At 36.4% G+C, this 14,027-nt stretch overlaps 1 protein-coding gene across 1 annotated transcript; it reads right to left on the bottom strand.

Annotated features, from left to right (window-relative positions):
* Positions 1 to 2,563: 2,563 nt before the first annotated feature.
* Positions 2,564 to 13,452, bottom strand: tspan9b (tetraspanin 9b). Its single transcript, XM_032589670.1, has 8 exons — positions 13,315 to 13,452; positions 6,194 to 6,256; positions 5,885 to 6,004; positions 4,605 to 4,679; positions 4,433 to 4,528; positions 4,070 to 4,183; positions 3,876 to 3,959; positions 2,564 to 3,167 (listed from the first exon to the last, which is right to left on the bottom strand). Exons 1-8 carry the CDS (start codon positions 13,369 to 13,371, stop codon positions 3,096 to 3,098), a joined length of 681 nt encoding a protein of 226 aa, XP_032445561.1. The 5' UTR covers positions 13,372 to 13,452; the 3' UTR covers positions 2,564 to 3,095.
* Positions 13,453 to 14,027: the final 575 nt, after the last annotated feature.

Here is a 14,027-nt window from a genome sequence, read left to right on the forward strand (position 1 = left end):
ATGAGAAGTCAAACAAGAATAAAGTTTAATACGAGAAGTTGTTCCATTTGTATATTTTATACCAAGATAAACTAAAAAAGTTACTAGAATAAAGTCCAAAATTACAAGAAGTAATAAGATTTTTTTAAAAACAGTATAACAAGAAGTTGTAGGAGAATAAAGTTGAAATAAGGCAAAAATAAAGTCATGATGACTAATTTTATTTCTCTTAAATGGAAAACAAGATTGAATCAAGTTGTGACTCGTGTGACAATTTAGACGGATGATGATATTAAACCAAAATATTTAAAAAAGTAAATTAATAAAAGCTGTACACAACATGTGGAAGCCTTTAAAATCTAAACATAAAAACTAAATAAATAAAGTTAAGTAATTAAGCTCTAAAAATTGGGGTTTTCACAATAAAAGCTGCTTCCATCTGTTGTCGCGTTAGAATAATTCTTTGGTGCACATCTACCCGAAATGAAGGAAAATGAACGAAGCCGAGCCAGAGAGCTGCAGAAAGAAAAGCTACATTTACAAGGAATAAAATCCTTATAAAGTCACGTTAAAGTTCTCCAAATTCTCAAATGTGTCCTTCAAACTTTGTGGCTTCAGTCTTAAAACTAATCCAGCCTCGGCTCCATTTTATTCTATAAATAAATGAGCTACAGACACTTCTTTCTTCAGGCATTTAGGAGCGCCGTGCTTGTTACTAGCGTGCCACCTACTGGTCACATTTGGCTACTACACTTACTGAAACAAAAACTAACATTTTATATCCACACAGAGAAAAAATACTTGTAGCTTATAATGAACACATTGCTATGCCTACAGTGCAGAGCTTATTAAATACTAGCAGAGGCAGAACACAAATTTAATGTTAGCTCTGCTTGTATTAAATTAGACTCATACACCCTTATAATCAGATGGATATAAGGAGCTGCGGTAGGGAAACCAGTGGATTTCTGAAATTTAGGTTTTTAATTGTAATTAAACTAATTACTAACTAATTTCACATACCTGTAAATAACATTTGAAAATCTTACCTTTACTTTGACGTGACTTTTTATTTAATAACTGAAACGTTTTTGAGATTTATACTCAGCTTTTAAGTTGCTCCGAGTATCTAGGAAAATTTAAATAATTTAAGATCAGGTTTTCCTGGGGTTCAAAAATAATGTGACACACAGGCACATTTGTCCTCTAATGAGGACATGATGTCAGTTTTCCTTCACTGGCAGCAAAAGAATAAAATACAAAAACTGGTAAAAGCTGACAAATGTAATGATGTGTAAAATTTTGTAAAAAATAAAAATCCCAATTGAATCAACAAAAGGCAGAAAACTAAATAAAGTATAAAGATAAATGGACAATGGAATTAACGTTTTAAAGCCGCCATTAATTTTAATGGAGCATATTTTAATATCTAGCAAAATTATTTAAGATAATGCAATAGTTACCAACATGAAAACTAATTTGACACTCTTCACGCTCCATACAAATTTGTGTAACTATGGAGTTGAATTGGGGCCATAATTTTTCTTTTCAGTTTCAAAATAATTTACGTTTCAAATATTATTTTTTTAGCCATTTCAAATATATTTTTTGAACAAATTTTGTCCCGATTTAGCTCCGTCGTAATCCAACACTGTGAATAAAGTCTCCATCGCTTTTATAACGAAGTTGTTAGCAGTTAGCTTACCAGCAGCATGACGTCAGAGAGTCCTCCATTTCCAGGAGCCACGATGGGCCAAATACTTTCAGTACGAAGTCGTTTGGATCCCCTTGGATGTTTTCCTTCTGAGATTTAGCAAAGATACGTGAGCAGTGACTGTAAACAGATGTTAGCATTCGGCTAATCGGACACGAAGAACCCGATCCTGGTTTCCAAGGTGACGGCTTCCATTTTGTCGGTTCTTCACGACTAGCAGAGAAACACCAGACTTCCGGTTTACTGCAGAGGTCCTTCCGGTTGCTACAAACATGGGGGGTCTGTTAATAAAATCTTAATTTGAGAGGATCTGACGAGAGGCGGCTCGAGTACAAAAAATAAAATAAAAAATAGAGGAAAGAACCCTGCCCGCCCCAAAGTACAAAACTACTTCATGAGTAAAAATATCGTGAAAAGGTTTAAGTACAGAGTAAATAAGCATCAAGTCTGATTTAACATTAAAAAAAAAAAGGACAATTTTAATGCCAGGCATTTTTAAAAAACTATATAAATATAATAATGTAAAAGCAAAAGACATTAAAGACTTCTTTTAAAACATTTAAGGCGACAATTCTGCAAAAAGACAAAAAAAAAAAAAGATAATCTAGACTACACATTCTGAAAGTTACATTTAACAATTTACGACATATGGAAGAAAACTGATGTCAAAAGAAAAATTTCAATAAACTCACCTGCATTTAATTTGCTAAAGTCAATTTCTGCCAAACCCCCCCCCCCCCCCCCCAAAAATAAATAAAATAGAGAATAAGCGTTTCACAGTTTCCCATCAGTCAGTTTCACCCAATTCTACAGTTTGTCAATTACAGTTCAACGACCAATACAATCCAAATTAAATGCATCCAGTCTGGCTTTATTTGAATGTAGCTTTATTTCTCTTGAATAGAAAACTGACATTTTATGTTACATGGTTAGATGGATGAAAACAATCAAAAACAAGCCAGTATAGATTTTAAAAGTAAATTAAAGAACTGTACAAGTTCCTGAGAAATAACCATTCACATGCAACAATATATGGAAGTCTGGTGCTGCCCAGTTAAAAAAAAAAAAAAGTTTCAAATCCAATTAACTTTGGTTTTGCTGAAGTGTTATCAATAACAGCTATTGAGGCAGCTATTTAAATAAAACTCAAACAGTTCTATACTGATGAATGTTAAGAATTTCACATAATAGCTTAGTTTCACACAAACATAAAAAATATTGAGCAAATCAAACCACCATTTTTTTTATCTTTCCTGCTCCTGAAACGTCTTACCGATATGTATACTGGCATTAATAGTAATATGCTCCTTCACAATAAAAGCTCAGAATAAACTGCATTAGTTCTGTTGTTGGGTAGGAGTTATGAGGAAAGAACTGGCTGATTGGAGGCGACTCAGGCGACTCAGGCGGTGTCGACGGCGCTTTTCCTCCCAATCTGACAGTAGAGCATCATGGAGAAGACCATGCCGAAGAGCTGCAGAGACAAATGTACCAATTTAACAAACATAGAAATACTAAAATAGACGAGCCAAAAGATTTTTCAGGTCTGTAGGCATGTAGAAGCATAAAATAAATAAATAAAATAAATACAAACAACTTCTTTTGGTATCAATCCGATAGTACTGCCCAAGAGTCGTTCGACCGAAGGAGGCTAGCAGAGGGACGGTTTTAGGGAACATAATACCAAACTAAACAAAATGCACAAAAATGTCAAAATTCACATTAAAACCTAAATAAACTATTTTAAACAGTTTCAGGAAAAAATATATAAAATGTTATTTTCACTTTAAAATATCAGGATGGAGTGTCAAACACCGGGAAATTGTCAACGTAAGAGAAATAGAGCAACTGACAAAAATAATAATCTGACTAATCTCAGAATTTTGAGATTAAATCCAAGAAAATCTCAGAATTCTAAGGCGAAAAAATCCAAATTCTGTGCAAAAACAATAGTCAGAATTTTGAAAGCAAAAATGTATATATATATTTTTTTTTAAACCAATGGCCCTAATGCTCTTCTGTAAAAAACATGGACCAAGTCGAAGAGATCACTTGATTCTGGGGCAGTACCAAGTATCACCAGCAGGTGGTGTGAATAATTGTGCTGTCTGCTGTTAGATGTTTATGGTTTAAGTGAGATTAAGTGTTTGACATCTTTAGAGCTCAGTGTGTGCATTTTTACCAGAATGGCGGCGACTGCGAAAGCTATGCCCAACGCCACCGCCATGTTGTCCTTCATGTAGCTGATGATTTTGTCGTAGCAGGGCTGCGGGACGAGGACAAGACGCGTTCGTCACAACACGAGCCGAGAAAGCTCTTAAAATTAAACTATTTTCAAAGATTAGTGCATCATTTCTTCACATCTCGTCATCTTACATCCTTATAGATTCCACTGTTGCACACGTTAGCTGGAGCAGTGGCGTTGCACTTGCAGGAATCTGGGATTTTGGTCCAGTCTGATGGTCCCTTCATGAGTCCACAACACATGAGCTGCAAACAAAAAAGAAAGAATTAGTTTCACTCATTTAACTTAATAGTGAAACGTCCAACACCGCATGGAAGAGCCAAATATAATCCTGTTATTAAAGAAAAACATTTTGTCGTCAGCTGGTGAAGGGACTAAAAGTGATGCAATGGCCTATTTTACAGAAATAAGCCGGGAACGTTACAGTGAAGCACAAGAGAGATGAAACTTTGGTCCTTCAGACATCAAATTTATAAAGTTTGTTGCATAAATACCTCACGCTGCAGTTTCTCCATGTCGGCAATCACTTCTGGATTCTGGGATGAAATTGGGGTGAATTCCTCCAGTTTCTTCTTCAGCCAGTCCTTCACCTACACAGAAACAAAGTTTAGTCCTTCAAACTCCAAACAATAAAAATATTAAGGAGTAGGGGACAATCCATCTTACTGTGTTCCCCCCGACGGCTGCCACGATGCCAGCTGCCAGCAGCAGGACGAAGATGAGGAGCAGGAAGATGAAGAACTGCAGAGATGGAACAAAACGAATGCAGTTCATTTCTTCATCAGAATCCAAAATGTCTTTATTGGTACATTTCTTACAGTCCAGGCACTTTGTTTCACACATCATCCTGTGCACAGCTTTCATAATGACATTAAAATAGTAGCTACACATTTTAACGTGCAAACAGCAGGCAGGTTTGTTTGTGTGTCCAACAGGTGGCGCTGTTGGAGGGAATAATTGTCAGCATTATCAGTCCCAATTAAACCTATTGGCATAAAATCCCTTTTCTTTAGGTAAATACCCATGCAGTCACATGTGGGGTTCCCCAAGGTTCGATCCTGGGACCCCCATTTAAAATCTACACACTCCTACTAGCTCAGGTTACAACAGGCTGAATCTGAACCCGTACAAGCACAGAACAGATTATTAAAAACAAATCAATAACTTTCTCCAGCTGAACAGAAACAGAACTGAAGTTATTATTTAAAAGAGGAACGATCTAGAGTTACAGATCTAGAGTCACACAGCTTCAGTTATTACAGCTGGAGACTAGAGATCAGGCTGAACCTTCAGAGTCACATAAAGACAGTTACAAAATCAGCCTTCTATCACCCGAGGAACGATTCCAGTGTTTCAGCTTCTATGTGCCACAAATCTGGAACAACATCCAGAAAACTGCAGAAAAACAGAGTTCCTTTAAGTTGAAGCTAAAAACTCACCTGATTAGAGTTTATTTTTATTACCAGCAACTGGAACATTTATTAACATTTGATATTCGCTTGATGGAATTTAACAAAATGTGATGTTTATTCGTTTCATAACTGGTGAATGTTTTAATGACGAGTCCTTGTCTGTAAAAATGTTTCTACCCCAGTTACATCAAAATCTGCAAAACGTCCTGAGGTTTGAAGCTTGACTGTTGTGTCATCATGCGTCAGATTAAACAGAATTTTGCATTCTTGGTCCGTCTACTTTTCAGGCAAGTACTTTTATTTTTTTCTTGCAAGTCAATTTATTTAATTGACTGTAACTCCTAATTAAAATAAATAAATAAATGATGTGTTCAGTGTTCTGCTGTTCTCTAGAAGTTTGCTGGTCTGGTGATGTTTTGAGAAGATCTATTGAGGCGGTTAAAAAAAATACCTCAGATCAGTTACTGACCTGCAGTTAAATCAACCCGTCGTTGCATGAAAACGACCTGGAAGTTGATGCTAACGGATTCTTACCACCAGCAGCATGCAGCGGCTCTCTTTGTAGGCGCCGCAGCAGCCCAGGAAGCCGATCACCATGATGATCACCCCAATCGCGATCATGAGGTCGAAACTAGGAAGATATTGATCTGTAATCTGGAAAGGAGGAGGTGGGAATTAATCAGGCATTGAGATGGGATCCAGCAGCTTCAGAACTGGTCAAGTCATGTAAAGAAATAAAAAATGAAAACTTCCAGTTGAATGAAAATGACTTGAAATGTTTATTTCCTCCAGCATGCAGAGAGGAAGATGATGCATTGATTCTCAATATAAACGGAGTCTCACCTTGTTTCCACCTTTGGTGACTTTCAGGTAAATCCCAACTCCAAGGATGACGCAACCGCAGACCTGAAGAGGAACGAGAGAGAAAGAAAAAGATTCAACATTAGTTTGTTTGCTGCAGGTTGTTCAGAGCAAGGAAACTTTAAGGGGAGACACAGTTTATTACACAATTATAAAAATCATGTGGTGTGAATTTATTGAAAGTTTGTAATTTGATCAACAAATTAGGAGGTGGTTGTCGGTTTCTAGCCGTTTCAAACTTTAGTGAATATCTCCGTCTATGAGCTCCAACCAGGTGTGTTACGTTCACGGATAAATTAGCTCGACTCAAACAAGTAGAATCCATTAATAAACTGGCAAAAACAACTTTGGAAAATTTCAGTCGCTCCGTTCACTTCCAACGTCCATCATGGCGCCTCGAACGATTAAGTGACGAAGTTGCAAAGGGTCAGTAGGAGGCACACCAGACATTTAGCAACAGATCAGTTACCAACCCAAAACATCTACTCAAACTCTGGCAGTTAAATGCTTCCATACATCAGGGATGATAAATTAGGTGAAACGGTAAGAACTTCCTGTACCAACTATTACGTTCAACAATTATGCTAACCACTATTAGCAACACAAGCTAATTCATTTCACATTATATTCCAATCAGTTTCACAGATCAATGTGTGAAACATCAGATGGATTTTCGTGTGGATAGTTGTATTTGGAAGGCAGCCGCCATGTTGGAATTTGAATCCATTAGTTACGAATAAAGAAATTAAGTCAACAGGTTATTTGTTGGGTCGGACGCCCAACCCAACAATCGGGTTGGGTGTCGATTTCAAACTTTTGAAATCCAAACCTCTCGGGTCACGGCGCGTTTCCAGCTGCTCAGTGGGTGTGACTCCAACATGCATTATTCAGCTCTCACACAAACCATCATAAACATGGTGCTGCGAGTGATTTTACACCATAAATATTTAATCTGAAGAGGAGAGCAGCAAAACAAACCAGGCAGCCAGTCTGACTGATGGAGATGGCTGGTGAGGCGGCTGGACAGACAGGAAATCGCTACAGTTACTGCAGTCAGCTGGTCTGCTTAAAATGTTCATTTAAGAGAATAAGACAAAAATAAAATTCTTATACATTTGTAATAACTCAGGATTTTCTGTTCCACATCATAATAAATCCTTGAAAGTGTTATTAAGAGGTTATTGATAAATCACTTCTAAACCTCTGAATAGACAAACTACAAAAACAGGAAGACATGATCCAAACAGCAGCGCCCGACCCAAACCTGTTCACTGGATAGACAGGATTCCCACGCTCTGCTGCGCTCAATTAACCAGTAAATCCAGTACAACCACATCAACTGCTGGCCAAATAAAGTTAAATAAAATAAATAATCGATTAGAAGTATGATAAAGTACTATGAACTGTACTTAAAACTTTGTTCTAGTCAGAATTAAAATTGAGAAGGGTTTTATTAAAGTAAACATTTCCAATTTTACATATAAAAAAACATTTTGTGACTTAAATCCCACAAAAACCTTCCTGTTTATCTGAAGCATTCGTTATGCAGATGATACCTTGTTATACCTTACAGAATAAAAAACAATACAGAGTAAATCACTGCATTTTTTTAAAATAAATTCAAATACTTTCAGTCCTTTAGTTTTAACGTAGACAATGCAAATACATTTTTAGTCTTGAATACTAGTTCTGTTCAGTTTCTGGTCTTTTTCAGGCCGCTGGTTAATTTTCATTAGAAAAACTTTTACTGAATAAAATTGCAACAACTTCATTTAAAGCATCAAGGTGCTTCTTTATCTTCATTTAAACACAAAACAGCACTTTCTGTTGGAGATAAAGAAACACCTTCATCAGATGAGCTTCAGCATCTTTTCTGCCTTTCAGCAGGAAACGCCTGCAGACATAAAGGCCAACTCAGCAAACCGGTTCTGGAGGTGAAAGGTCATCCAAGGAGGATTTTCTATCAGTTACAGTTGAGTCATTAATCCTGCATTGTAGTCCAGTTAACAGATGAAAAGAAGTAAAAAAAAACAACAACATTAAAGTACAACTAAAAACATTCATCTAAATATCCCCCAGTATTTATTTATTTTTTTTGAGGTGGGAAAAACCAAATGCTGAGTTTTAGTTGTTGGAAAAAAACCGCAGGGAGTCAAAACTGATCCGGTTTATCTACAAACAGAACGAGCTGCTGGTCGACAGCCGGGGGAAAAACCACCGTCGTCCCGTCTGAGGAAACATTCAAATCCCAGTTCGACACCAAAAACTGTAAAATGATGTTTAGTTTCAGCTGAAACTTTCTGACTGGACAGAAACCCAGAAGCAAAGCAGCAGATGTTTACTCTAAACAAAGAAAGAAGTCATTCCAGAGCTCTTTCTAGAAAACTCGACCGGATTACTGTGACGCAAACGCACAGAAACAACAAGAACCAAACCTGCAGAGGGACATAGCAACCTCACTGAATCAACAAACAAACACGGCCGCTGAGGAAAAGCAAAAAGAAGAATTTAAACTTCAGGCTTTTTTTATATATGAAACTATAAAAACATGAATGTTCCACTAGAATTAAGGAATATTACAATTAATCCAGATTAACGGTGTAAAAATCAAACTTCAACCATAAAGAAACCAAAAATATTTACTATGATATGAAGTTCCAGGACTGACAGGAATAAATCTGGATTAAGTATATTTAGGGCATAATCTGAATGGATTTGTTTTTAACATGGATTAGACCGTTTGGTCAGGATAATTTCTGGATTACTAGTTCACCACTAAGAACATAATTCAGCACCTAACGACAAGAATTACCTGGATTACATTTGGGACAAAAACAATATAATGAATATGATTATAGTTAAAGTCAGATTTAAATCTCAGATTTGCAACATAAAAACAGCAAATTAAGATCCAGAATCCTGTCAACACAGATTCTCACAATTGTTTATTAAAATTCTAAATTTAGATAATCTGGATTACAATAAACTGGTGGTCCTGTCATGACATTAGCATTAGATTACGTCTTAATCTTAGAAATCGCATGTTAAACTGAGATCAGGTAAAACTAATCCATATTATAATCTACAAATCTTGTAAAACATGAATTCTACTTCCATATGAAAAGACAGAGATTAAATGAGAAAATACTGAGATTAAATGAGAAAAGACCGAGATTAAAGGATGTTTTCCTTAAGATTAAACGGAAAACATCCTGAAAATCCGGATTATTTTCTGTGGATTAAAGTGGATTCCTAGTCGTGTTTTGTTCTTGTCCCAGGTCCATTTCTTCTCAGTATCTTTTCATCCGTTCATCTCAAACAAAAGCATTCATTCATAATCCAGAGCGTTTCGCTGCGTGGGCGTCTTCGTCCCTCCGCAGTGACTCACAGGCCGTCGGTCTTTCGCAACAGGCTTCTGATCAACGTGTTCAGTCATGTTCTCATAATCTGCCGGCGCGTCTGGATCCAGATTAGTTTCAGAAACCACCACCAGGTCAAACCCTAAAACTGCTGGAGAAATTTGAGCTCTTGCACCACAAGTTGGTCACAATGTTCAGTTTTCTGTCAACTTTTCTGCAGTTTTGACACAAATTAAACAAGAAAATGATCAAATATAAGGACCAAACTAAAACCACAATAATTCTCAGCAAATCTGCCAAAAAGGAAGAAAATGAAGGTTTAAACTGAATCAGGAAAAACTGCAAAAAAGTATTTGTCCAGTTTATTGAGCAAATCTGTTTTTTTTAAAAAAGGAAATCTTTCATTTTTTACAAGAAATATCTTGGAATAAATAAAAAAAGTGGCAGTGGAAATAATATTTTCATTGTTCGTACATAAGAACTTAGTTATTTTAGTATTTATGCTTAAAAATTATAGCATTTAACTGAGTAATTTTGTATTTTTAGCATTTCTTAGAAGCTCTTTACTTCTGCAAAACATTATTATTATTATTATGTTAAAAATCTGATTTAACTCAAGTTACAGAGTCATGTTGCCTTTGGAGGGAAAAGACAAACAGTGATTTCAGTCCTGATAAATTAGAAAGATTAGCCACATTACATCTTTAATCTAGATTTTTCCCTTTATATTTAAAAAAATTCATTCATATTTGAAGTAATTTTTAATCCATTAAAGTCTTTTTTCATCAAATGGTTGATATTCTGGTAAACTTTCACATTTAAATCTTATAAAAAATGATTTTCTGGGAAATGAGGTCATTTTCTATTCGTAAGGATTAAATTTGCAGATATTAAAATGTTTAAATTTGCAGATATTAAAATGTTTAAATTTGCAGATATTAAAATGTTTAAAACATGAACACATTCAAGTCATCAGAAGTCGACCCAGCTTGATAGCTGCTGTATTTTAATTTTTTCTTTACATCTTTCCTAAGATTGAATTATGTGTAAAAATAAAATCTCGTGTTCGTTGAAGTGGAAACGTTGCAGAATTGGATCCCTGCAGAGTTTTCAGAAACACTCGGCTGTTTGCATTAAAGAGGTTTTGTTAGTTTTTTCTCCCGACTGCAGATCATAATCGTTTCTGCTCTCAAACGTCAAAGCAGGAAAGAAAAAAGTCACGATTTCAATCAGTCTGGCCGTAGTTTCACATATTAAATACAAAACGTATCTCCTGTCAGAATCCAAATGTTTTTACGTTCTGAACTGGATCAGAACAGAGCCGGGATTTCTGCTCAACTCAGAGGTGAAAAACAGACGCAGGTCCAGTTCAGCCAGATTAACTCAAACTGGTTTCAGAGTAAATAAAGGAGCCGCCTCAACATTTCCATCATTCTGTGAAAACATGGTGTCCAACATGGCCGAGTGGGTCGAGATCCAGTTAGCATCGATCTGGAGGCGTTTCAGGAGGAAGGACGGGAAGAACCACAGATAAAAGCTGCACTGACAAAATAAATGAGTTAAATATCTGCACATAACTGCCAGGAAAAATAAGAGATTTTAGGAATGAATATCTAAAATTCAAACACTAAAGCACTTTCAGTTAGGCAAAACCATTTCATTAATAAAAAGTTTAAATCATAAACTTAACCGTTTAAAACTCAAGCACCTTTTCACTTAAAAACACACATATACATACAATTTATGATTTTCTCCCTAGAGATTGATTTTAGAAAAATATGCAGGAAAGTTTCTGCTGTAGGTTTAAAATAAATAAAGCAGCTTATTTATAATAAAAGCTTCCACCTACACTTTATGTCCTCTGCTTTGGCAGAAATGTGATTATATTTCATCTATTCCTGTATTAGTTTGGTCGTTTTTACGTTTTCACTGGTTAAAAATGATCAAAATAAAATTGTGTTGGTATCTTTAAAGAAGTTCATGTTGGTTGTTCAAGTTAAAATAAACTGTAGGAACAGTAGAAGCAAATCCTACAAAACATCTAAAAAAACAAAAACAAAAAAGCCCCATCTTGGAACAGGAAGTTAAATTAGGAGGAGATTGAAAATGTTGGTGATCGACGTCCACAAAAGTTGCGTTGACTGGTGAAAATTGCAAGTGCAACATTTGCAAACCAGAGTGAATTTGAATCAATATAATTATCAAAACTGCCTGCAGGGACTGACAAGGCCTCAGGTCAAAGGTCAGAGCAACAGAACTGGATTTGTGCTTTAGTTTTATTAATAAAAATATTGCTTTTTGTGTCTGAAGTTTAGTTCCAAATATATTTAGCAACAAGTTCATCATGAGTCATTTGAATAAATTTGACTTTAATTTCGGCTCAAAACTTTCACCGTTTGTTCTGGTTGCAGCGTCTCAAACTGGATCAAAACGTCCAGCGAAGCCTTACGACGAGTTTTACAAACATTTCTGGAGACGTTAAAATGTTTTGTCCACCGGAAGCAGCCAGTCACGCCTGCCAGGGCGTAAACTTTACGAGAAAGGCTGCTGGAGGGCGACAGCAAAAAGGAAGCTTCAGAACCAGTTCCACCAGTTTACAGGTTCAGAACTGGTTATAGTTCACCATTACTCCCAGGAGCGTCAAAACTAAACCAGCAGGCCCAGTTTACGAGCAAAACTCCTCGGCTTTCACCAAAAACAGGCTGAAGACATTAAATAAACGGCTTAAAACTCCACTTTTTAACAAAAGTCAAGACTTTTTCAAGATTATTTCATTTCTACCATTTAATTTTCAAGAAATGTGAAGTTTAGATCATAAATTCAGAAGGAAATTCAAACACCCACATCTTAACTGCAAATTTTAGTTTTGTTTTTAGTGTGAATGTCTTTGCACTCAAAATAAGATAAATGTAACTTAAAAATAACTTTTCAGAAAGCTTCTTTTAGGTAAACAAAACATTTTAACTTAAAACAAGCTCCTATCTTGTTGAAATGTTACTTGTTAGTTAGTTTGTTTCTTTTCACTTATACCAACATGTTTGCTCTAGAAACTGGACCAAAAATATCTGGTAAGATTGTGGATTTGAACCGTAGCGAAACACTTTCAGCACGTAGTGTCACATCCGTTCTTAAGTAAAGGTAATTTTATTTATATAGCACATTTTCAGCAACAAGGCAATAAAAAGTGCATAAGTAGCGATTATGAGGCATTTTTCTCATCAAAACAAAACCTGCAGATGTAGTTTTGTGCATCTATTAGGAGAAAACAAGCATTTAAAAAGTGCATCTTTGAATGGTGGAATGAGGAATAAAACTTTCCAGGAAGTGGTTAAGTACCAGGAGACCATGTTCAGCTGAGCGTCATCTCATTTAGCGGCAGAACCGCCTGCCTGGTCCATTAGCGTCCATTTAGGGGGAAATGCAGCTGAATGAGAGAGACGAGTTGGTTCTGCAGAAACGGGAACGGCTCTAAATGGACTCCAGTGTTTCTGAGAGAACCTGGCCACACCCTGAAACTCAGCTGGTTTGGTTTGAGGGCGAGGCCAAAAGGAAATAAATAACACCTGTTCTACAAAAGTCTATATATAAAAACAACAACATGACGTGATCAGGATGAGAACAGAAACTGATTTAAAAAGCTTCATTTGAGATGTTAAATACCAAAAACCACCTCAGAGCAGGTAGAAAAACTAAAAAAAGAATCTGAATTTAAACTAAAAGATGATTTTTATGTGTGAGACTCACCCAGAACAGCAGGTTGAAGAAGAAGAGCAGATTCTTGACACACTTATTAACCGCCATGGTTTCAGTCTGAGGCTCCTCACAGCAGCAGCAACAGCAGAAGCAGTCAGAGCCGGTATCACCTGGACGCTTTTCCTCTGGCTGCTTTTCTATCTCCCCCCCAGGCTCCGCCCCCTGCAGGCTCCTCCCCCCGCAGGCTCCTCCCTCCTCAGGCTTCTCCCCCTGCAGGCTCCTCCCCCCGCAGGCTCCTCCCTCCTCAGGCTTCTCCCCCTGCAGGCTCCGCCCCCTGCAGGCTCCTCCCCCTGCCGCTCCTCCTGCTCACACAGCTTAAAGATGCAGAAAATACTAAAGTTTTACCAAAAAACACTAAAATAAATCAGATTTATTTCAATGGGTTTTTCAGTGGTAGAGCAACATAAATGCTCTGATGTGGCGTTTAAATTCAAATCCCCCGATCCGCACTGCAAAAACAGAAAACCTTATCAGGTAATTTAAGTTTAGTTTCTAGTACAAATATATTAATACACTTGAAATGAGACAAAATTAACTCATAAGTAACTTTTCAACAAGAAATAGGAGCTGGATTTATGTAAACAGAACTAATCTCAAAATTTATATTCTGAACAGATTCTTTATTCTGAACAGATTCTTTATTTTGAACCGATTCCTTATTTTGAACAAATTCTTTATTCTGAACAGATTCTTTATTTTGAACC

The sequence above is a fragment of the Xiphophorus hellerii genome, chromosome 17, assembly GCF_003331165.1.
Source record: "Xiphophorus hellerii strain 12219 chromosome 17, Xiphophorus_hellerii-4.1, whole genome shotgun sequence".
Lineage (NCBI taxonomy): Eukaryota > Metazoa > Chordata > Actinopteri > Cyprinodontiformes > Poeciliidae > Xiphophorus > Xiphophorus hellerii.